Here is a 24639-nt window from a genome sequence, read left to right as displayed (position 1 = left end):
GCCTTGGGCATGCGCTGGACCAGCAGGGCCTGTCCCTGGTGCCTGGCGTGGGCCACGTCCTGGTCATGCATCGTCTCATCCTAGATGACCTCCTCCTTCTTCTGTATATTGCCCTTGGGCAGGCCATGTCCTCCTCAGCCTCCAGGGCAAACTCTGTGGCCTAGGAGTCGCACCTGCCCTGCCTCTGCCAGCAGACCAGGGGGCACTGGGACCACACAGAGCTCAGTGACAGAAAGGTCCCCGCTGCCCACCGAGGGCCCCCAATGGTGCCCTCTGTCTGCGCCCCGCAGCTTGGTGCCACGCTGGGCTCCCACACCCGCCCGGGCAACACCTGAAACTTTCTGGAAGATTCTCTCCCCTTTCTTTTCACTCCTGATTAAGGAGCATCCAGGGGACTCACTGGAGCCAGGGGCCCGGGCTCTTCTAGGTGGTGATTTATGGGTGACATGAGGCCTTAGGCTCATCCATGCACCAGGGATGTGCAGCCACCATGGGACACAGCAGCAGATACAGGAGGAGCCACCTGGCAGTGTCCCCAGGCTCAGTATTCAGGGAGGGACACCAGGGAGATAAAGGAAGATGGAAGATGCCGCCTGATGCAGTGGGAAGGGATAAAGGCTGTCTGGTCCCTGTCCCCCACAGGGTTTGGATTTTGCACACTCTTCCTGCTTAAGTCACTGGGAGAGGAAGACAGAGAAAAACCATGGTGACTTAGGTAAAGGGACAGCTGCTGACTTTCCCCCACCCATCCCTGCTGAGCAAAATGATGCCCTGGTCACCCAGGTCTCCCTCTGGCAGACACATTTGCGTGCCACTGTCCCTGGGGAGCATACCTTCACAGCCCCGCTGTTGGCCTCCATGTAGATGATGTCCCTGGCCTTTACTCACTTCTCCTACAGACTTTCAAAAATGCTGGGGTTCAGCTTAAACCAAACCAAACCAGACAAAGGGGGACTCAGACATCCATGATGCATGTTACAGTTCCTTCTGTCCCCGAGGGAAGGCTCCTTTCCATAAGAGACCTGAGCGGCCAGGCACAGCGGTGCACACCTGTCATTCCAGGGACTCAGGAGGCTGAGGCAGGAGGATTGCCAAGTTGGAGGCCAGCCTCAGAAACTTAGCAAGGGGAGACTCTCTCTCAAAACAATACAAAGCAAAATAAAAAGGACAGGCTTCTGGCTCCCTGCTTAAGCACTATGGGTTCAGTTCACAGGACTAAACACAAGAGACAGACAGACACCTGAGGTAGCCAGTGACCCTAGGAGTGGGTGGGTATGAAGGTATGTGCCAGGGCACAAGAGCCTGGACTGAGGGCTTAGCACACCAGGAGGTGAACCTCAGGGTGACCGTGTCTGCCTGCAGGGGACAAGAGAACGTCACCATTACTCTTCCTTGCCTTGCCTTCAGGGGTTGCAAAGTGGTAGGAGCATTCTCACAGGGACCCAGCTGCCCTTAGAGGGGACATGTGTCCGTGGCTATGCCCCACGGCACCCTCCAGGATCACCACTGCAGCTCCAGTCCTTGGCTTAGGGACACCAGAGCTTCCTGCTTAGCCACCTGAGGCTGCATTTGACGTGGCTTGTGATTCCAGCTCTCTGGGCCTTGGTCTCCTCCTCTATGTGACAGCACGCAGAAGCACCCACAGAGGAGTCCAGCTCAGAAGGGGAAACATAAGTTGGAATCCCCCCAAACTGTCTGGGTCGGGAGGCTGAGGAAGGAGGATCACCAAGGTGGAGGCCAGTCTAGACCACAGAGCTAGGCCCTGGGGCTGGGACACAGCTCAGTTGCAGATCGCTAGTTTTCTATGGCCAGGGCCCTGGGTTTGAGCCCCAGGACCACAAGAAAAGCAAATCCTAGGGGCTGGGGATGTGGCTGAAGCAGTAGCGTGCTCACCTAGCATTCATGTGGCCTGGGTTTGATCCTCAGCACCACATACAAACAAAGATGTTGTGTTCCCAGAAAACTAAATATATGTGTGTGTGTGTGTGTATATATATATATATATATATATATATATATATATATATATATATAAATCCTCTCTCTCTCTCTCTCTCTCTCTCTCTCTCTCTCTCTCTCTTTCTCTCTCTCTCTTTAAAAAAAAGCAAATCCTAGTGCCCTCTGGCCCCTGAGGATGACCACACACATCTCAGAGTGACGGTGCTCGACAGGGCCTTGCTCTTCCCCAGGGGTGTGCACTACGCAAGCACAGCAACCTCTTCGGGACCTGGCTGGCAGTCAGGTCCTGAGGCTGAGCTGTCAGAGCAGCTGTTACAGATGCCCACCCTGTGGAAACACATGTGAGCTCTTTCTCAGACAGAGTCCAGAGTCAAACGGGGGCTCAGGGGACACGACATGGACTAACACACAGTGCAGGGCTCCCTTGATGGGACAGGGCCCCTAAAAGGTCAATCCAGAAACAAAGTAGGTATGTGGTGGCCACAGGCCAGGGGGAGGGACAGCAGTTGGCCATTCATGGGAATGAGGTCCCTTGGAAGGTCATGACAATGTTCTAGAAATAAGATGGGGGATGTAAACTATGTTATGCATTAAAATCCTGCGGGCCACACACACTTAAAATGGGTGGATTGTGTTCACAACTGCACCCCAACAGAGCTGCCAGGAGCTCACCAGGGCCCAGCCTCTCTGGCCTCCTTGGGGCACTGTGCAAACAAGGTCAGGGCTGGGGAGTCCCCAGGCCAGGATTCATAAGCCTCCTTCAAATTCAGACACTTCACAACTCCACACAACGCACCTGAGGTCCTTCTGTCCCAATATCTCATCCATGTGGGAAACTGCCCAGAAAGACTTTGGTTTGGGGGGGCTGGAGCTACCATGGATTGGACTCAGGGGCCCTCAACCACCAAGTCCCATCCCCAGCCCTGTATGTCATTTTGTTTAGAGTCAGGGTCTCACTGAGTTTCTTAGGGCCTCGCTTTGGCTGAGGCTGGTTTTGAACCCGCTATCCTCCTGCCTCAGCCTCCCGAGCTGCTGGGATCAGAGGTGGGTACCACCTTTGTTTTGGAAGATGATTTTCCTCTTCTCCATTAGGCTCTTTTCTTAGAGAAGCTGGATGGAGCAGACCAATGGATGGCTCAAGTTTCCACTGTGTTCCTGTGTCCTCTCTCCTACATTGAAGAGGACAGTTTTTCTCTTTTCATCTCTGGCACTTTATACAGTTGATTTTCCAGATGAACTGGTTAAAGGTGTCATCCCTGAGAAGTGGCCAACTTCTCAGAACCTCATTAACACAGGGTGGACAGGATGTGATGAGGAATTAAAGAGAGAGAGAGAGAGGTTTGCGGAGCCAAGCTCCTGAGACGAAGGCCCCGTTAGGAAACAGAGAAATAGCCCTTGGAAGAAGTGACATATTCATGATCTCCATAAAGCAGTGACTTAGAAACCACTTCAGAGAATCAAAGAACCATCAAATTTTAAAAGGGGGAAAGATGGAGAGATTCTATGGTGGATGGATAGTGGTCTAGAGGTGAGAAACTGAGTTCCAGAGAGCTCAGAGGACTTACAGGGGACACCCAGCACCAGAGGACTTGCAGTAATCCTGCCCCAAACACTGGACGCAGAATGACTGTGGAGCCTCTTTCTGAGCCTGAGGCCTTGATCAAGAAAACAGGGGAAATGAGATTCACGGTGCCTACACACACGGGCACACAGCTGTGAGGAGCCACAGGTAAAATACCTCCCCAAGCCTACACCTGGGGACCTGGCCAGGCAACAGGGGACAGGTACAGAACTAGTGTGAGTCAATCATAACAACAGTGGATGAGTAAAAACATAATGAAAAGAAAGAAAAAAAAATATGTCCACTTTGACTTTTTGGGGAGGTGAAGGGGCAGAATTGGGAATTGAACCCAGGGGTGACAGACACCTGAGCCCTGTCCCCAGCCCCATTTTTTATTTTATTTAGAGACAGGCTCTCCCTGAGCTGCTCAGGGCCTTGACTAAGTTGATGAGGCTGGCCTCCATCATGTGATCCTCCTGCCTCAGCCTCCTGAACAGCTGGGATGACAGGCATGCTCCACTGTGCCTGGCTGCCCAATGGTCATCATGTGGGGGACGAGATGGCAGAAGCAATTTCTTGACTTCACCACACAACTCCCAGGAGCAATGAGAGAAGGAAGAGCTACCTCATGAAGGGACCTATGTCCAAGCCCTCTACAAGGTGTCACTTTATACTACACAGTGTTATCTTGAGTGTCCCATATGGCATCAACAGTGCAGAGGCCAAGGAAAGAGGAACACAGAGGTCACACTACCTGCCCAGTGCCACAGTGCTGAGGACAGGGCTCAGGATGGACTCCTCTTGAGCTGCTTGGTGCCCTTGGCTGTCTTGAGCCCTATGATCACGTGGCTGATGGCCTTGCCATAGCTGCCCATGGGGTTCTTGGTCTCACATGGCATCAGCTTTGTCACCTCCCCCTCGTAGACCTCCTTAGCCTCTTTATCTGCAGTCCTGGGAGGGACGGCTGATGGGGACATGGTGAGAAGCGGAACCATCCTTCTTTTCACATCCATCTCCTCCCCACCAACAACCATCTTACCTCAAACTCAAAAAGCACAAGAACTGAGAAGTCACCCTCCAATATACAATGCGGAGACACCACCATGGGTGGAGAGCGACATTACAGGGAGTTGTGGCCCACGCCTGTCATCCCAGCTTGGGAAGCTGAGGAAGGAGGATGGCGAGCTGGAGGCCAGTCTCAGCAACTCAGTGAGGCCCTGATCAACTTAGTGAGACCCTGTCTCCAAATAAATACAAAACAGGGCTGGGAGGTGGTTCCATGTTTAGATGCCTCAGGTTCAATCCCTTTGCCCCTCCTCAACAAAAAAAAAAAGGAAGAGATGAGGGTCACTGCTCTCCTGACAAATGGGAAGGCCACAGAGGACTTCTGCTGGCAGGTGGCCATCAGGCTCCCTGTGAGGTGATAGGGAAATGTCCCAAAGGCAGAGACACATGACCACAGGATCAGACACTCAGGCCACTTCTCACTGTTCAAGGGGGATGTTATCTTATCAAGCCATCCCTTGCCTTCTCTTCTCCAGAAACTCAACCAGGACAAGGACAATCAAGACAGGAAGCTAAGGACCAGCTCTCCTCTGCCTGCGGTCCACCTGAGAGCCTATAAATGGGGCTTTTGGAAGACACCCAAAGAGAAGCCACATTCTTTGTTTGATGGACCAAATTCCCAGCTCCTGAACACCAAGACAAACTTCCCAAAGACCAGAGCAGCTGTGCACACCTCGAGACCCAGCAGCTCTGGAGGCTGATGCTGGAGGATCATGGGTTAGAGGCCAGCCTCCACAACACTGAGGCCCTGAGCAACTCAGGGAGACTTCGTCTCTAAATAAAATGCAAAATAGGGCTGTGGATGGGGCTCAGGGTTCGAGGGCCCTGGGTTCAATCCCCGCTACAAAAAAAAAAAAAAAAAAAGAAAGAAATTAGCCAGACAACATAAAGGTATCAGAAAACTGTGTCAATCTTGGAAAATTCTGGGCTATTAAGCCTACTTTGATGTTTTTAATAGAACCTTTTCTATTCTGCAAAGAGGAAATTCCTCCAAATGGAATGCCTGCCCATACTCACTGTCAGGGGACAGTGACATGAAATTCCTCCAGGAGGGGAAGAAAGGCATCCCCGTCTCTCAACCATTCATATTTTTCTGGAACTGTCTCGATGGTGACAAGTAGACAAAGAAAGGCCTGGCAGACAGTGGGCCCAGCTGGTGGCCAGTAGAGTGGCTGCAGATGCTGTCTCTGGCCATGTCAGCACAAAGGACACAGGTTTCATCTCCTGGCTCAGGTTTCTAAGTCCCTGACAGGGACCTTTATCACATCAAAGGAGTGGCACAGATGGGGACAGATGACCTTCTCTCCCTCCCTCTGCAGCTTTGCAGGAATTCAAAAGTGCAGGGACAGAAGGCTCCTGTCTGAGGGGAGGCCACGTCCTGCCCTTTCATTCTGTGGCAGGATCTAGAAATTTCTCCTCACCAGCTGCCATCAAAAGCCCCTGCTGTGTCCCCACCCCCCCATCCCAAGGGCAACTCCCATCAAATGTGCCTGGTGACCAATACTTATTCAAATTTTGAAACATTTCAGTTCCCGCTGAGCCACTGAAACACAAGCATCTGTGTGAAGGCCATTTTATCAAGTTTTTGTCTCACAGAAATTTTTTTTAATTATTTTTTTAAGTTGTACATAGACATAATACCTTTTTTTTAATTTTTATGTGGTGCTGAGGATAGAACCCAGGGCCCCACACATTCTAGGTGGGTGCTCTGCCACTGAGCCCCTGTCCCAGCCCAGAAAAATGGTGTTTCCTTTTTTAAATTTAAGTTCTTAAAAATAATAATATTCAGGTATTTGAAAGGTTGTGATATCTTATTGGTCACAGTTTTTGGTTCTTTTTGGTACCAGGAATGGAATTCCAGGGCCCTCAACCCCTGAGCCCCATACCCAGCCCCTTTTATATTTTATTTAGATACAGCATCTCACTGAGTTGCTCAGTGTCTGGCTAAGTTGCTGAGGCTGGCCTCCAACTTGCTATCCTCCTGCCTCAGCCTCCTGAGCTGTTGGAATATGGTTCATATGTTTAATTATTGAGATAAATAAAATCATTGGCACATGTTTAAATAAGGAAAAGTAAGCCAGGCACCATAGCACACATCTTTAGCCATAGTTACTCTGGATACTGAGGCAAGAGGATGGTTTGAACCCAGGAGTTCCAGGACTGCCTGGGGAACATAGTGAGACCCTGAAAAATAGGAAATGAAAAGGGAAAAGAAAAAGATAAATTAAGAAAAAACAATAGAGAGAAAAATTTTAAATGTAAAGCCTAGGTGTGGTTGTACACACGTATAATCCCAGCACCTCAGGAGGCTGAGGCAGGAGGATTGAGAGTTGGAGGCCAGCCTTGGCAATTTGGGGAGACCCTGTCTCTAAATAAAATACAAAAAAGGAGGAAGGGAAGATGGCGGCGATGGGAGTGCATCACCCCAGTGCGCCGCGTCACTGTGCGGGAGAAAGACGAGGTGAAATGGCTGAAAACTACCTTGTTGGGAATTTCCAGTGAAATTGAGGTGCTCCAGAATCTAGAGGAGGGATTTACATCGCGCGGGGTTCGGCTGCGGGGGCTCGGTCACGGGCGATTTCTCCACACGGAGGGTGGCAGAGCCTCGTCGGCGGACCGCCCCGCGGTCTGCGCTGCGCGCTGAGTAGCGGCGAGGTACCGGAGCGGGAGTACAGTGATGCAGATTCTGGGGGCTCCTGCCAGTGGTGCAATGGCCGTGCTTAGTGCTGAGTTCCGGCTTTGAGACAGAGGAGAGAAGCGGTCCAGTTCGGTTCTCGACACCGGTCGGACCACGGAGGAAGACAGCAGCCACCATCTTGGAGAGCTGATGTAATCATCCCTGTTTTCTACTGATCTCAGCTCATTCAACTACGGGACAGGTGATTTCAGGCTGGTATTTGCCTGTGTCTCACAGACAGATCGCTCAGGCTCGGGGCTGGAGAACCTGAGGAGAATACTCCTCGGGGCTCGCTCCTGGCAAGGCATGCGATGGGCTTTGAGCGGCCGGATTCTAGTTCCCCAGGCTGCTTTGGCCCAGGGCTGGGGAACCTGCGGGGACTGCGTGCTGAGGCCAGCTCCAAGTGGAACATGCACTGAGGGGCAGCTGGGCTCTGACTCCTGGAACAGTTTTTGCCTGGGGCTGGGGAGCCCGCGGGGACTGCGTCTTTGGGCCTGCTCCTAGCAGAGCGTGCACCGAGCTGGGAGAGTTTGGAGCGGCCGGGCTCGGGCTCCCGGGGCTGCTTTGGCCTGGGGCTGGGGAACCTGCAGGGACTGCTTCTCGGTCCGGGTCCTCCTGGGTGCTGTGGGGGCCTGGGGGGCAGAGTGGAGCTGCCACCTGCGCCCAGAGCAGGCCAAGTGACCCGCCGGTGCGGTATCACGACACCCCAACTGCATCTGGGGCCAAGGAGAGTAGCCGCCCTCGCCTGGAACAGGACCAGCAACCCGACGGCGCAGTAGCCTAATCACCCCATTTGGAGTGGGGGCTGTGCAGAGCCACCGTCTGAGCCTGCAAGGTAGGCAGACCAGCGACCCACTGGCAGGACAGGCCCAGCAGCCTGCCAGTGTGGTGGACAAGTAGCACCGAGGCGGTCACGTCACACAGTTTGGAGTGGGGGTGGAGCAGAGCCGCCGCCCGTGTCCGGAAAAGGCCCAGTGACCCGTTGGAGAGGCAGTCAGGTACCCCCACTGGGAGTGGGGGCTGAGCAGATCTGCTGCCCGAGCCCGCAAGGTAGGCAGAACTGCGACCCACCGGTGGAACAGGCTTAGAGGCTGACCAGCGTGGTAGACACGTCACACCAATTGGAGTAGAGGCGGAGCAGAGCTGCTGCCCACATCCGGATCAGGACCAACGACCCGAGGGCGTGGTAGTTACGTCACCACAATTGGAGTGGGGGCAGAGGAGAGCCGCCACCCGCACCTGCAGGGTGGGCAGACCTGCGACCAACCAGCATGGTAGATAGATCACCCTAATTAGAGGAGGAGCACAGCCACTACCTGCCCTGCAAGGGAGATCTCCCAACTATACAAGAGCAATATAAATAAATAGGGGGAAAATTTCAAAAACACAACAGTTTCACCAAGCAGAAAGAAACACGAGCAGTATGAAAAGACAAGGAAAGAAAGGACCACAAGCAATGCAGGTCAACTCAACTTTAGAAGAGGTAATAGCTGCAACAGAGGGAATGTCAGATAAAGAGTTCAGGATATACATGCTTCAGATGATCTGGAGTCTCAAGGAAGACATGAGACAGCAAAATCAGACAATGAAAGATCACTTTGACAAGGAACTACATAAACGAATCCAGGAAGTAAAAGATCAATTTCACAGGGAGATAGAGGTAATAAAAAACAAACAAATAGAAATCCTAGAAATGCAGGAAGCAATAAACCAACTTAAAACCTCAATTGAAAATACTACCAGCAGAGAAGAACACTTAGAAGATAGAACATCACACAATGAAGACAAAGTATTTCAACTTGAAAAGAACATAGACAGCTCAGCAAGTCTGCTAAGAAACCATGAGCAGAATATCCAAGAAATATGGGATAACATTAAAAGACCAAACTTAAGAGTCATTGGGATACAGGAAGGCACAGAGCTCCAAACCAAAGGAATGAGAAATCTATTCAATGAAATAATATGAGAAAACTTCCCAGACCTGAAGAATGAAACAGAATCCCAAATCCTAGAAGCCTACAGGACGCCGAATGTGCAAAATCATAAGAGATCCACACCTAGACACATTATAATGAAGATGCCCAACATACAGAATGAGGAGAGAATTTTAAAGCTACAAGAGAAAGGAAGCAGATTACATTTAGGGGTAAACCAATCAGGATAACAGCTGATCTCTCAACACAGACTCTGAAAGCTAGAAGATCCTGGAATAACATATTTGAAACACTGAAAGAAAATGGGTTCCAACCCAGATTCGTGTATCTGGCGAAATTAAGCTTCAGGATGGAAGATGAAATTAAAACCTTCCACAATAAACAAAAGTTAAAAGAATTCGCACCTAGAAAACCATCTCTTCAAAAAATCCTTGGCAAAACATTACAGGAAGAGGAAATGGAAAATAACATTGAAAACCAACAGTGGGAGGTAGGACAGTAAAGGGGGAAAGTAATCAAAGAGGAAAACAAATCAGGTTTAGTAACATTAATAAACAAATATGGCTGGAGGAACAAACCATATCTCAATAATAACCCTAAATGTTAATGGCTTAAACTCACCAATTAAGAGACACAGGCTAGTGGAATGGCTCACAAAACAAGACCCAACAATATGCTGCCTACAGGAGACGCATTTGATAGGAAAAGATGTACATAGACTGAAGGTGAAAGGTTGGGAAAAATTCATTCCACTCATATGGACTGCAGAAACAAGCAGGAGTGTCCATACTCATATCAAATAAAATAGATTTCAAGCCAAAGTTAATCAAAAGGGATAAAGAGGGACACTGCATACTGCTCAAGGGAACCATACACCAACAAGACATAACAATCATAAATATATATATGCCCCAAACAATGGTGCAGCTATGTTCATTAAGCAAACTCTTCTCAAGTTCAAGAGTCTAATAGACCACCATACAATAATCATGGGAGACTTCAACACACCTCTCTCTCCACTGGACAGATCTTAAATAAGGAAACTATAGAACTCAATAACACAGTTAACAACCTAGACTTAACTGACATATATACAATATAACACCCAACATCAAGTAGTTACACTTTTTTCTCAGCAGCACATGAATCCTTCTCAAAAATAGATCATATGTTATGTCACAGGGCAACTCTTAGACAATATAAAGGAGTAGAGATAATACCATGCATCTTATCTCATCATAATGGAATGAAACTGAAAATCAACGATAAAAGAAGGAAGGAAAAATCATGAATCACTTGGAGAATGAACAATAGGTTACTGAATGATCAATGGGTTATAGAAGACATTAAGGAGGAAATTAAAAACTTCTTAGAATTAAATGAAAACACAGACACAACATATCGGAATCTATGGGACACATTGAAAGCAGTTCTAAGAGGAAAATTCATTGCTTGGAGCTCATTCCTTAAAAAAAGAAAAAAAAAAAACAACAAATAAATGATCTCATACTTCATCTCAAAATCCTAGTAGAAGAAGAGCAAAACAACAGCAAAAGAAGTAGAAGGCAAGAAATAATTAAAATCAGAGCTGAAATTAATGAAATCAAAACAAAAGAAACAATTGAAAAAATTGACAAAACTAAAAGTTGGTTCTTTGAAAAAATAAATAGAATCGACAGACCCTTAGCCATGCTAACGAAGAGAAGAAGAGAGAGAACCCAAATTACTAGCATATGGGATGAAAACGGCAATATCACAACAGACACTTCAGAAATACAGAAGATAATCAGAAATTATTTTGAATCCTTATACTCCAATAAAATAGAAGGTAGTGAAGGCATCAATAAATTTCTTAAGTCATATGATCTTCCCAGATTGAGTCAGGAAGATATAGACAACCTAAACAGACCAATAACAATAGAGGTAATAGAAGAAACCATCAAAAGACTACCAACTAAGAAAAGTCCAGGACCAGATGGGTATACAGCAGAGTTTTACAAAACTTTTAAAGAGGAACTAACACCAATACTTTTCAAGCTATTTCAGGAAATAGAAAAAGAGGGAGAACTTCCAAATACATTCTACGAGGCCAACATCACCCTGATGCCTAAACCAGACAGAGACACCTCAAAGAAAGAAAACTACAGACCAATATCTCTAATGAACCTAGATGCAAAAATCCTCAATACAATTCTGGCGAATCGGATACAAAGGCACATCAAAAAAATTGTGCACCATGATCAAGTAGGATTCATCCCTGGGATGCAAGGATGGTTCAATATATGGAAATCAATAAATGTTATTCACCACATCAATAGACTTAAAGATGAGAACCATATGATCATCTCGATAGACACAGAAAAAGCATTTGACAAAGTACAGCATCCCTTTATGTTCAAAACATTAGAAAAACTAGGGATAACAGGAACTTACCTCGACATTGTAAAAGCTATCTATGCTAAGCCTCAGGCTAGCATCATTCTGAATGGAGAAAAATTGAAGTCATTCCCTCTAAAATCTGGAACAAGACAGGGATGCCCCCCTATCACCACTTCTATTCAATATAGTTCTCGAAACACTGGCCAGAGCAATTAGACAGACGAAAGAAATTAAAGGCATAAAAATAGGAAAAGAAGAACTTAAATTATCACTATTTGCAGATGACATGATTCTATACCTAGAAGACCAAAAAGGGTCTACAAAAAAACTACTAGAACTAATAAATGAATTCAGCAAATTGGCAGGATATAAAATCAACACACATAAATCAAAGGCATTTCTGTATATCAGCGACAAAACTTCTGAAACGGAAATGAGGAAAAACACTCCATTCACAATATCCTCAAAAAAAAAAATAAAATAAAACACTTGGGAATCAACCTACCAAAAGAGGTGAAAGACCTATAAAATGAAAACTACAGAACCCTAAAGAAAGAAATAGAAGAGGATCTTAGAAGATGGAAAAATATACCTTGTTCATGGATAGGAAGAACTAACATCATCAAAATGGCAATATTATCAAAAGTTTCCTATAGGTTTAATGCAATGCCAATCAAAATCCCAATGGCATTTCTTGTAGAAATAGATAAAGCAATCGTGAAATTCATATGGAAAAATAAAAGACCCAGAATAGCAAAAACAATTCTAAGCAGGAAGTGTGAATAAGGTGGTATAGGGATACCAGATTTCAAACTATATTACAGAGCAATAGTAATAAAAACAGCATGGTACTAGTACCAGAACAGGCGGGTGGACCAATGGTACAGAATAGAGGACACAGAGACTAATCCACAAAGCTACAACTATCTTATATTTGATAAAGGAGCTAAAAACATGCAATGGAGAAAGAATAGCATCTTCAACAAATTGTGTTGGGAAAACTGGAAATCCATATGCAACAAAATGAAACTGAATCCCCTCCTCTTGCCATGCACAAAAGTCAACTCAAAGTGGATCAAGAAGCTAGATATCAAATCAGAGACTCTCCGTCTGATAGAAGAAAAATTTGGCTCCAATCTACAGATTGTGGGGATGGGCACAAAATTCCTTAATAGGACACCCATAGCACAAGAGTTAATAACAAGAATCAACAAATGGGACTTTCTTAAACTGAAAAGTTTTTCTCAGCAAGAGAAACAATAAGAGAGGTAAATAGGGAGCCTGCATAATGGGAACAAATTTTTAGTCATCACACTTCAGATAGAGCCCTAATATCCAGAGTATACAAAGAACTCAAAAAATTAGACAATAAGAAAACAAATAACCCAATCAACAAATGGGTCAAGGACATGAACAAACACTTCACAGAGGAGGACATACAATCAATCAACAAGTACATGAAAAAATGCTCACCATCTCTAGCAGTCAAGGAAATGCAAATCAAAACCACCCTAAGATACCACCTCACCCCAGTAAGATTGGCAGCCATTATGAAGTCAAACAACAATGAGTGCTGGTGAGGATGTGGGGAAAAGGGTACTCTTGTACACTGCTGGTGGGACTGCAAATGGGTGTGGCCAATTTGGAAAGCAGTATGGAGATTCCTGGGAAAGCTGGGAATGGAACCACCATTTGACCCAGCTACTGCCCTTCTCGGACTATTTCCTGAAGACCTTAAAAGAGCACACTACAGGGATACTGCCACATCGATGTTCATGGCAGCAAAATTCACAATTGCTAGACTGTGGAATCAACCCAGATGCCCTTCAATAGATGAATGGATAAAAAAAAAAATGTGGCATTTATACACCATGGAGTATTACGCAGCACTAAAAAATGACAAAATCACGGAATTTGCAGGGAAATGGATGGCACTAGAGCAGATTATGCTTAGTGAACCTAGCCAATCCCTAAAAAACAAATACCAAATGTCTTCTTTGATATAATGAGAGCAACTAAGAACAGAACAGGGAGGAAGAGCAGGAAGAAAAGATTAACATTAAACAGAGACATGAGGCGGGAGGGAAAGGGAGAAAAAAAGGGAAATCACATGGAAATGGAGGGAGACCCTCATTGTTATACAAAATTACATATAAGAGGTTATGAGGGGAATGGGATAACAAACATGGAGGAAAATGAATTACAGTAGATGGGGTAGAGAGAGAAGATGGGAGGGGAGGGGAGGAGGATAGTAGAGGATAGGAAAGGTAGCAGAATAAAACAGTCACTAATATGGCAGTATGTAAAAATGTGATGTGTAACCGATGTGATTCTGCAATCTGTATTTGGGGTAAAAATGGGAGTTCATAACCCACTTGATTCTAATGTATGAAATATGATTTGTCAAGAGGTTTGTAATGTTGTGAACAACCAATAAAAACAAAATTAAAAAAAAAAAATTATACACCATGATCAAGTAGGATTCATCCCTGGGATGCAAGGCTGGTTCAATATACGGAAATCAATAAATGTTATTCACCACATCAATAGACTTAAAAATAAGAACCATATGATCATCTCGATAGATGCAGAAAAAGCATTTGACAAAGTACAGGATCCCTTTATGTTCAAAACACTAGAAAAAATAGGGAGAACAGGATCATACCTCAATATTGTAAAAGCAATCTATGATAAGCCACAGGCCAGCATCATTCTGAATGGAGAAAAATTGAAGGCATTCCCTCTAAGATCTGGAACAAGACAGGGATGCCCTCTCTCACCACTTCTGTTCAACATAGTCCTCGAAACACTGGCCAGAGCAATTAGACAGATGAAAGAAATTAAAGGCATAAATATAGGAAAAGAAGAACTTAAATTATCACTATTTGCAGATGATATGATTCTATACCTAACAGACCCAAAAGGGTCTACAAAGAAACTATTAGAGCTAATAAATGAATTCAGCAAAGTGGCAGGATATAAAATCAACACGCATAAATCAAATGCATTCCTGTATATCAGCGACAAATCCCCTGAAAAGGAAATGAGGACAACTACTCCATTCACAATATCCCCCCAAAAAATAAAATACTTAGGAATCAACCTACCAAAAGAGGTGAAAGATGTATACAATGAAAACTACAGAACCCTAAAGAGGGATATAGAAGAAGACCTCAGAAGATGGAAAAATATACCCTGTTCATGGATAGGCAGAACTAACATCATCAAAATTGCGATATTACCAAAAGTTCTCTATAAGTTCAATGTATGCCAATCAAAATCCCAACAGCATTTCTTGTAGAAATAGATAAAACAATCATGAAATTCATATGGAATAATAAAAGACCCAGAATAGCAAAAACAATGCTAAGCAGGAAGTGTGAATCAGGCGGTATAGTGATACCAGACTTCAAACTATACTACAGAGCAATAGTAACAAAAACAGCATGGTACTGGTACCAAAACAGGCGGGTGGACCAATGGTACAGAATAGAGGACACAGTAACCAATCCACAAAACTACAACTATCTTATATTTGATAAAGGGGCTAAAAGCATGCAATGGAGGAAGGATAGCATCTTCAACAAATGGTGTTGGGAAAACTGGAAATCCATTTGCATCAAAATGAAACTGAATCCCTTTCTCTCGCCATGCACAAAACTTAAATCAAAATGGATCAAGGAGCTTGATATTAAATCAGAGACATGGCATCTGATAGAAGAAAAAGTTGGCTATGATCTACATACTGTGGGGTCGGGCTCCAAATTCCTCAATAGGACACCCATAGCGCAAGAGTTAACAACTAGAATCAACAAATGGGACTTACTCAAACTAAAAAGTTTTTTTCTCAGCAAAAGAAACAATAAGAGAGATAAACAGGGAGCCTACATCCTGGGAACAAATCTTTATTCCACACACTTCAGATAGAGCCCTAATATTCAGAGTATACAAAGAACTCAAAAAATTAGACAATAAGATAACAAATAACCCAATCTAAAAATGGGCCAAGGACCTGAACAGACACTTCTCAGAGGAGGACATACAATCAATCAATAAGTACATGAAAAAATGCTCACCATCGCTAGCAGTCAGAGAAATTCAAATCAAAACCACCCTAAGATACCATCTCACTCCAATAAGATTGGCAGCCATTATGAAGTCCAACAACAACAAGTGCTGGAGAGGATGTGGGGAAAAGGGTACACTTGTTCATTGTTGGTGGGACTGCAAATTGGTGCAGCCAATTTGGAAAGCAGTATGGAGATTTCTTGGAAAACTGGGAATGGAACCACCATTTGACCCAGCTATTGCCCTTCTCGGACTATTTCCTGAAGACCTTAAAAGAGCACACTACAGGGATACTGCCACATCGATGTTCATAGCAGCACAATTCACAATTGCTAGACTGTGGAATCAACCCAGATGCCCTTCAATAGATGAATGGATAAAAAAAAAATGTGGCATTTATACACCATGGAGTATTACTCTGCTTTAAAAAATGACAAAATCATAGAATTTGGAGGGAAATGGATGGCATTAGAGCAGATTATGCTAAGTGAAGCTAGCCAATCCTTAAAAAACAAATGCCAAATGACTGCTTTGATATAAGGGGAGTAACCAAGGACAGGGTAGGAACAAAGAGCTTGAGGAGAAGATTAACATTAAACAGGGATGAGAGGTGGGAGGGAAAGGGAGTGAGAAGGGAAATCGCATGGAAATGGAAGGTGATCCTTAGGGTTATACAAAATTACATATAAGAGGAAAGGAGGGGTAAGAGAAAAATAATACAAGTGGAAGAAATGATTTACAGTAGACGGGGTAGAGAGAGAAAAGGGGAGGGGAGGGGAAGGGATGGGAGGGGAAGGGGGATAGTAGAGAATAGGATAGACAGCAGAATACATCAGTCACTAGAATGGCAATATGTAAATCAATGGAAGTGTAACTGATGTGATACAGCAATCTGTATACGGGGTAAAAATGGGAGTTCATAACCCACTTGAATCAAACTGTGAAATATGATATATTAAGAACTATGTAATGTTTTGAATGACCAACAATAAAAAAAGAAAATTGTTACAAAAAAATAAATAAATAAAATAAAATACAAAAAGGGCTGGGGACGGGCCTCAGGGGTGAAGTGCCCCTGGGTTAAATCCCTGGTACCAAAAAAAATAAAAATAAAAAGCCTAAGTTCAATGTGACACAAAGCTTAGCTTTTGGACACAGTTCAGAATTAGAACTCTTCAGTTTACCATAAGTGACACATAGGGGCTGGGGTGGCTCAGCGGCCATGGTTGTGAGAGAGAGAGGGAGAGAGAGAGAGAGAGAGAGAGAGAGAGAGAGAGAGAGAGAGAGAGAGAGAGAGAGAGAGAGAGAGCCCATAGTTGAGTGCTTACAAGGACCTGCTGGGGAAAATCAAAAGGCAGAGCCAGTCCCACAGAGAGGCACCGCAGAAAGACAGATTGCCAGCCACCAGGAAATCAGATGGCTGTGGGGGGTGAAACAGGGTCCCATGACATCTCCCCACTTCCAAACACTACACCTTTCCACTGCAATTTCTTTCCTTCAGCATTAAATCAAAAGCTCCCCAAGTAGACTTCTTAGTCTTTTTATTTATTTATTATTTATTTGGGTACCAGGGATGGAACCCAGGGGCCCTCGACAACTGAGCCCTTTCCCCAGCTCTTTCTATATTTTATTTAGAGACAGAGTCTCACTGAGTTGCTCAGGGCCTCACTAAGTTGCTGAGGCTAGCCTCCAACTTGTGATCCTTCTACCTCAGCCTCCCAAGGTAGGCTGGCTGCTCTTGCCTGTCTTGTCAACAGCACCAAAAGAACATGAGCAGTCCAATCAACACATCACAGAAGCATTTTTAAGATGAAAGGATTCAAAGCACCTGAGAAGTAACAGCCATCTGTCACTCCAACGTGACACTCACGGATAGCCCTGTGGAAGTACTCCATCAGCACCTCTGTGTTCTTGATCTCCATGGAGTAAACTTTGCTCCCCACCATGGGGCAGAAAGTCACCTTATTCCCAAGCTCTTGAGCAATTGCCAGGGCCAGGGCTTTCTACAGAGGCAAGAAAGTAAAGGTTTTCATTTTATAGCCTTGAAAACATAATTCAAAGCCATCTATAAAAAATTTATTCAAGAGGCTGAACATGGTGTCGCACACTTGTGATCCCTGAGACTCAGGAGGCTGAGGCAGAAGGATGGCAAGGTGGAGGCCAGCCTCAGCCACTTAGCAAGGCCCTGAGCAACTCATTGAGACCTTGTCTCTAAATGAAATATAAAAGGGTTGGGGATGGAGCTCAGGGGTTAAGCATACCTGGGTTCAATCCCTTGGACCAAATAAATAAATAACACTAACAAATCAGGAAGGATTTATTACATTACCTTCATTTTATGTTAAAAAGTCGGTGAATACTGGATAATATGTGAGACCAAATCTGGAAGTGGTGGGTTGGTCTGCACAAGCTCCCCCTTACCATGCCCTGTGGTCAACTATAAATTGATGCTCAGTACCCTAAATTCAGTTGGCAGATGCTAAAGAGAACCAGATGGAACAGACATCTCATCAAATAACAAGTTATGGAAAGCAAATGCTCTTAAGTGGGCCCAGGACTGGGAAATGCCATGGCCTCTGAGTGCCATTTCATCCTCCCTCATCTCTGAAATGAGAATGAGGTCAGACCCCAGGTGTGTGGGCCACACAGAGCCTCCTGAGTTGCTGAGGGCCTAACTAAGTTGCTGATGCTGGCCTCAAACTTTTGTTCCTCCTGCCTCAGCCTCCCAAGCTGCTGGGACAAGGTCAACTGGAGCTACTGCTTCAAAGATGGCCCAGGGAAGGCTCCTCTTAGATTTTTCTTTTCAATACCCTTTGGTGAAACCTCTGAGCAGCCAACCTGGGGATGATCAGTGATCACTGTCAGGCAAAATCCACTAGCCCGTGGGGCAGAGGCTGGATCTAGTTCTGATCTTCTCCCTGTTTTCCAGTGTGGTCTTGAGCACACAGTATTACTGATGCTGATGGCCTCACCTGGCAAATTAAAATACTGTTTAGATTATAAGGAGCCAATAAGGTGCCTGCAGGATGGTTTGGTTGGGACCATGTAGTCTTAGATGTGCCTTTAAAATTGGCTTTTTTGTGGGGGGATTGAACCCAGGGGCACTCAAACCCTGAGCCCCATTCCCAGCCCTATTGGGTATTTTATTTAGCGACAGGGTCTCCCTGAGTTGCTGAAGGCCTTGCTTTTGCTGAGGCTGGCCTCAAACTCACTATCCTCCTGCCTCAGCCTCCCAAGCAAGCCACTGGGATTAAAGGCATGTGCCACTGTGCCCAGCTCTTGCCATTTTTTGAACCTTAGGATCTTTCATATAGAAATCCAGCTATTTGGCTTCTTTTGAGAAACCTGATCTGGACACAGTGGCCCTCTTTTAGTGACAGGGCACCACATCTTTGGGCTTGAGCAAGTCATGATGCTTACCTTGCTGCGCGAATGGTTAGTCACCTGAGTTAGCAAGCCCAAAGCATGTGTTCTAATAGCAAAGGGAAAATGTCTAGAATGGAGCACAGTGGGATGCGATTCCAACACCACAAGGCCCAGGGGAGGCCACAGGTGGCTCTGAACACCTGTTTTATTTTTCTGGTTCTGGGAATGGAACCCAGAGCCTTGTATGGGCCAGGCAGCTGCTCCACCACTGAGCCCCAGGCCCAACATTTTTATTTAGAGGCAGGGTCTCACTGAGCTGCTGAGGCTGAACTCCACCCTGAGATCCTCCTGCCTCATACTCCCGAATTGCTGTTCACCAGTGTGAGCCACTATGCCTGGTTTTCATGTCCACCTTCTACCCAGAATGACTCTTCCCTGTTCTTTCACAGCCTCCAACTCCCCATTCTCAGTTTCCAGTGTAGAAAGACTGATCACATCCCACTGAACAGCATCCCTTCCTCCATCCACCTAATACTGAAGGGGTGACCATTACCCTTGCATCCAAATAGGATAAATACTTGGGTAAGAATGGCTCCATGTCTGTTCAGATTTCTTCAATTAAAAGCTCATGAAAGGGGCTGGGACGGGGCTGGGTCTCAGAGGTGGAGCACTCGCCTAGCATGTAAGGGGCCCTGTATTTCATCCTCAGTGCCACATAATAGTAAATCAATAAAACAAACATATTGTGTCCAACTACAACTAAAAAAATATGATACTATTAAAAAAAACTCATCTAAGAAAGGCACAAATACCTTCCCTTTCCTATGGAGCTCTATAAATCTCACTGATATTTCCATAGCTTGTCATCTTGAAAGTTTAACTTGTATTTTTTTGATATTTTAATATTATCAGACCTCCCAACTGATAAATCAATACCCACAAAGATGCATCCCAGATCTTTATGGTGTTTATTTTTGAACAGGGTCGCATTACTTATATTTATTTTTAATTTTTTTTCTTCAAAACAAGTTTAATTTTGTTCCAGGCCCAAATTAGGGGAAGAACTTAAATCTAAAAAATGCTCAAAAATCAAGCCATTATAAAGTTAAGCACCCCTCTCCTTAGCAATAAGTATTGAACTGATATAGGTGACTCAAGTGATATAACTGATTTAGGTGTATATGGACACAACATAATGCCTTTATCTTTATGTGGTTCTTAGGATCAAACCGGGTCTCGCCCATGCTAGGCGAGTGCTCTAAAGCTGAGCCACAATTCCAGCCCGCTAAATTGTATTTTATGGATTAAGAAATTGAGAGCTGGGAGTGGGGGTCACATCTGTCATTCCAGCAGCTTGGGAGGCTGAGGTGGGAGGATGGCTCTTTGGAGGCCAGCCTCAGCAACTTAGCAAGGCCCTGAGCAACTCATCGAGAACCTGTCTCTAAATAAAATACAAAAAGTGCTGGGGACGGGGCTCAGGGGTTAAGCACCCCTGGGTTAGATCCCTGGTAGCTAAAAAAAAAAAAAAGGATTTCTCAGTCTTTCCTCTGTTTTTTGGGGACAACCTTGCAGTGCAGGTTGCTTGGCAGCATTGCTGGCCTCTAACACTGGATAACAGGAGTCCTCCAACCAGATTTTGAAAACCACAAGGTACGACTCTCCAGATACTGGCAAATATCACTTGGGGGGCAAAACCAGGAGAGGTTGAAAATCACTACAGAGTTAATCTCACCTAGCTGGACTTCCAGAAAGAGCACACAGAGAACAGGAACAGCCCACAGCTCAGGGGTTCAGAGCTAGTGACTGTTTACACCAACAACACTAAACAGTGAGACTCAGAAAGCCCTGGGGACATCAAGAAAGGGAAATCAGGGGAGGGTGTCCTATCCAAAAATACCTCCAAAACATCCAGAAAGAAAGGTTCCAACCCTGAAAATCAGACTTCTTAAGAGCAACACTTTGAAGACAAAAAGTACCAAATAACAGAGAAAAACTGCACTGAAGGAAACAGCTATCATGCTCGTGCTGTGGCGCAGGCATGTCATCCCAGCAGCTTGGGAGGCTGAGGCAGGAGGATCACAAGTTAGAGGCCAGCCTCAGTGAAAGCGAAGCAACTAAGTGAGACCCTGTCTCTAAATAAAATGCAAAAAGTACTGAGGATGGGGCTCAGTGGTCAAGAGTTCCTGAGTTAAATTCTTGAGGTTCAATTCTTGGTAAGCTCCCACCCAAAAAAAATGGAAGACGACTTGGACAAGCTAATGTTCCTGTAAGTGCACACTGTATGGCATTCCAGCCTCAAAAATCTCCCCCAGACACAGGAATTCTTCATCCACCATCAGACGCCACACAACACACCCTGGCAACTCCATATGTACAACTTCAAAATTAGAATTCAAGATTTTATTTCATAGCTGCTTGTGGTTCTGCTTCTGAAAGGTCAGGAGCCTGCCCCAGGCCTCCCAGCTCATCAATCAATACCCACCAAGATGCAGCCCAGAACTTTATGGTGTCTATTTTTGAACAGGGTTGCATTAAGTCACTTAGAGCCTGGTGAAAGTGCTGAGGCTGGCCTCCAACATGTGATTCTCCTGTCTCAGCCTCCAGAGTCAATAAGATGACAGTCAGGGGCCACGACCCCTGGTAAGAGCCCACTTCTTTACATACAACAGCGCAGGCTCCTACTCTCCTGTGCCAAGAGGCCCTTCCAGAGAACAAGCCATGCCCAGACCAGGAGCTCTGGGGAGCCTGAGGATCTGGCCGATTCCCTTGCAGATCCCAATAAGCTCCACCGTGTGTCCTCTTCTGTCCCCTGGAAAGCCTGACTCTGAAGAAGAATTATCAAACCCTCTGCCCAATTCCAGCATTTAAAATCAGTCAGCAGTTTGAAGCTCAGCACTCAACTGAGCCATTTTGTGCCATCAGGAGACTGTCTGTTTCTCTGCACGGAAAACACTAGAAGCCCCTTAAAGATCAAAAGTGTGTTTTTGTTATTTGTCAATCATGTGCATAGCCAAAATAGTGGTGGGCAAAGTTCACCTTCGAAAAAATACTGGCTGACTCATTTTTGCTCCTCCAATAATGTGCCACAGAAGATTTTTTTAATGTTTTTTAAATTGTTCATGGACATAATATCTTTGTTTTAATTTTTAAATATTTATATTTTAGTTGTAGTTGGGCACAATACCTTTATTTCACTTATTTATTTTTATGTGGTGCTGAGGATCAAATCCAGGGTCCTGCATGTGCGAGGCGAGCGCTCTACCACTGAGCCACAGCCACAGCCCATCACAAATTTTTAGGAGGCCTTGGAGCAACAGAAAGGGATTCTTAGCTGGGTGCGGTGGTGTACACCTATAATCCTACCACTCAGGAGGCTGAGGCAGGAGGATCACGAGTTGGAGGCCAGCCTCAGCAACTTAGCAAAGCCCTTAGCAACTTTAGCAAGACCTTGGCTCTAAATAAAATACAAAAAAGAGATGTGGCTCAGTGGTTAAGTGCCCCCGAGTTCAATCACTGGTTTAAAAAAAAAAGAAGAAAAGAAAAGAAAAAGAGATGCATTTCCCAAGCAAAGAAGACTTGAAAGAGTTCAAGGACCATCCCAGCAACCAGACCCCTCAGAGGACTCTCCTCCCCCTCTAGCCAGGATGATTTTTATTCTAGAAATATGAGTTTGAGATTAGATTCCTTTCTTAAACACACATGTGACCCATGTCACTAAACAAAGACTAGTTAAGATGTATATTCCATTTGTCACGACGTGAGTTTCGTCCTCTTGGGCAGCAGAAATCAAAGAGAACACAAGGACCTTTCCAGTTCCCAGAGGTCCCGCACACAGCATGGCTCTTCCTGCCATCTTCTTGCTTTTGATGAACTCTACTATGTCGCCACATGCCTGCAGCACAGAGGGAAGAAATGGTCACTATTACTGTGTTTCAGTGAGGAAAAAAAATGAAGTCCCTGTTCCAAATGATTCACAGACTCGTCCAACTAACCCTGGGCACCAGCACCCTCCAGGCACTGCTGTGGATGCCCTGACAGTGGAGGTGTGAGAGAAAAGTCTGCTAGGCACTGTGGCCCACACCTGTCATCCCAGGTATGGGAGGCTGAGGCAGGAGGATGTCAGTTCAAAACCAGCCTCAGCCAAAGTGAGGCCCTGAGCAACTCAGAGAGACCCTGTCTCTAAATAAAATGCAAAATAGGGCTGGGGAGGAGCTCCGGGGTTGAGGACTCCCCAAGTTCAATTCCTGATATCCTCCACCACAAATAAAGAGACATAGACAATAAACCAGAGGCTTTTCTTTGGCCCTTTCTCTTAATAGGAGGCTCCAAGGCCAGTTAACAGCTCATATAAATTGCAGGTTTCTGTAGCTGCTCAGCCTCCAGGGAGACCACTGGCCATGACTCTAGGGTCCAGCAGCTTAGAGGTGGTGGAGTGCAAATCCTAAGCTCTCATTACTAAACTTGGTGGCCAATGGATGGGCCATTATTTTCTGCAAAATAATAATAATAATAATAATAATAATAATAATAATAATAATAATATACAGTAAGTGCTGGGACTTGGTACAGTTGCCACTTAACAAAAGTAGACCTGACTGGAAAAAAGAATGCTTGGTCAGGACATGGTGGCATAGGCCTATCATCCCAGGGCACCTGGAGGCTGAGGCAGGAGGACTGCAAGGTGGAGGCCAGCCTCAGCAGCTCAGCCAGACCCTGTCTTGGAATAAACACAAAAAAAGGCCGCAGTGTGGCTCCGCGGGCAGTGCCCCTTGGTAAAGTCCGGGCACCAAAGTGACACTGAGTCTGGGCGAACTCCTGGATGGTCCCCCCGCCCCCCCCCCCGTTCCCCCCTGGCCCAGCCCGCTGCCCCTCTCGTGCGTTCTTCTGGCCCAGGAGCCCCACGGCCGCCTGCTTGGCCAGGGCACTCTCCATGAGCCCCAACCCCTGCCCATGGCTGTGTGGCACAATGCACGGCATCTACATGGTGCTCTCCACCTCCTGGATCTTCAAGGTGCCAGCTGGGAGCCCAACCCATGCGGAACCATGAGCCACTACCCTTCACCTTCCCAGGGGTTACCAAGTGGCTGTTGGTAGGGCAGCTGGCAAGAGCCCACCTCTGTCGGCGCCCCATTGGAGGATATTGGAACACCGCCACTCTCCATTGGCTCAGGCGTGCGCTCAACACAGCTGCCTGTAGAGCTCCGCCCACACACTTCCTGCTGTGTCACTGGGTTGGCTTCCCTGGCAACAGTGTTTCTGGCTTGCTCTGCCGGTGTGAGCGCAGAAGGACAGAGCCCTGGAGTTTTGCTTCCTGGCTGAGGAGCTGAGGGAGGGTGGGGGGATGGGGTGCCCCCAGGAGCATTTTTTTGGGTATTTGTTTGGCACAGGGGATTGAAACAAGGGGCTCTAAATCACTGAGGCACAGCCCCAGCCCATTTTTGTATTTTATTTAGAGACAGGGTCTCACTAAATATCTTAGGGCCCTGCTAATTTTCTGAGGCTGGCCTCCAACTTACCATCCTCCTGCCTCAGCCTCCAAAGCCACTGGTATTAGAGGTGTGCACCACCATGCCTGGCACCTCCTCAGAATCTTATTAAATGAGTGAGAATTTATTAGAAGCAAATGGCAT

The 24639-nt window shown here is 45.8% G+C and overlaps 1 protein-coding gene across 1 annotated transcript; it reads right to left on the bottom strand.

Annotated features, from left to right (window-relative positions):
- Positions 1 to 4305: 4305 nt before the first annotated feature.
- Positions 4306 to 23986, bottom strand: LOC308640212 (ruvB-like 1; the record flags this gene model as incomplete). The annotated part of the gene is made up of 4 exons (XM_081312194.1): positions 4306 to 4463; positions 17514 to 17646; positions 22815 to 22901; positions 23879 to 23986. The coding sequence occupies 4 exons, from the start codon at positions 23984 to 23986 to the stop codon at positions 4306 to 4308; spliced, it is 486 nt and encodes a 161-aa protein (XP_081168320.1).
- Positions 23987 to 24639: the final 653 nt, after the last annotated feature.

This window comes from Spermophilus citellus, assembly GCF_964194105.1.
Source record: "Spermophilus citellus genome assembly, contig: SCAFFOLD_36, whole genome shotgun sequence".
Lineage (NCBI taxonomy): Eukaryota > Metazoa > Chordata > Mammalia > Rodentia > Sciuridae > Spermophilus > Spermophilus citellus.
This window is presented reverse-complemented; position numbering and strand designations above follow the sequence as displayed.